Raw genomic sequence first — 805 nt, 5'->3', positions numbered from 1 at the left:
GTCCACTGTAAATGACAGAAAAAGAGCATCAGCAAACTTCTTCACACGTAGGTTTGAGAATGAATATGATTTGCCAAGTAAAAGCTTTTCTACATTGCCTTCCCATAATATAAGCTTGCACGTACCACTACTGTCACTAATAATGCAATCCTGCTTAGTAAGGGGTTTCCTTTGACTGTCAACTTTTATCGGCAAATCCAAATGAATGACTTTAGCATTGACAGAGATTAAAGATGAAATTGCCAGCTTCTTGACATCTGAAAGTGACACAGTTGTTGGTTCATCTTCTGTCGGTTGGCACTTAAATTTTTTAGGTGAAAGCATGACCTCAGACTTGTCACTGACAATAATTTCCAAATCTTCATTGTTTAAAACAGATCTTTTAATGGAACATTTATTCAGAGCAATGCTAGTCCCTTCTTCTTTTGATTGCTTCATCGACTGAAACAAACTCGTATTAAAGGACACAAATCTCTTTGTGTCCATCTCATCGCTAAAGCAACCATCAAAGTATAGTTTACGACGGGGGCTTTCTTTAATAGATGATAGCTTGGTCACCATCCCGTGGATTGCTGAGGGAGCTGTAGATGGCTCTTTGATTTGGGATACGTCAATGCCCCAGTCCTTAGCAGCCATTACTTTTGAAGACTTACAGATCTGTCGATCAACTTGGATAGGGACTTCTCAGTAATTCTCGCTTCTTTCTTCTCAAACACAAAGTGAAAACGTGTAAAGCTGAAGTATTTACTGCGCATGCTCAGAAGTTATCACATTGCGAAGTGTGGATTGAACCGTGTTGTGAGAC

The 805-nt window shown here is 39.4% G+C and overlaps 1 protein-coding gene across 1 annotated transcript in view; it reads right to left on the bottom strand.

The window, feature by feature from the left end:
* Positions 1-635: 635 nt before the first annotated feature.
* The window catches only part of LOC105314754 (uncharacterized), a 7,498-nt gene continuing 7,328 nt past the window's right edge, over positions 636-805 (bottom strand). Inside the window, exon 4 of the mRNA XM_020003670.1 lies at positions 636-704. Within this exon, the coding sequence (XP_019859229.1) occupies positions 636-704 (69 nt within the window). The remainder of the gene's footprint in view (positions 705-805) is intronic.

The sequence above is a fragment of the Amphimedon queenslandica genome, unplaced genomic scaffold (genome assembly GCF_000090795.2).
Source record: "Amphimedon queenslandica unplaced genomic scaffold, v1.1 AMPQUscaffold_12568, whole genome shotgun sequence".
NCBI lineage: Eukaryota > Metazoa > Porifera > Demospongiae > Haplosclerida > Niphatidae > Amphimedon > Amphimedon queenslandica.
Note: the sequence above shows the minus strand (reverse complement) of the source record. Positions and strands in the feature narration are given on the sequence as shown.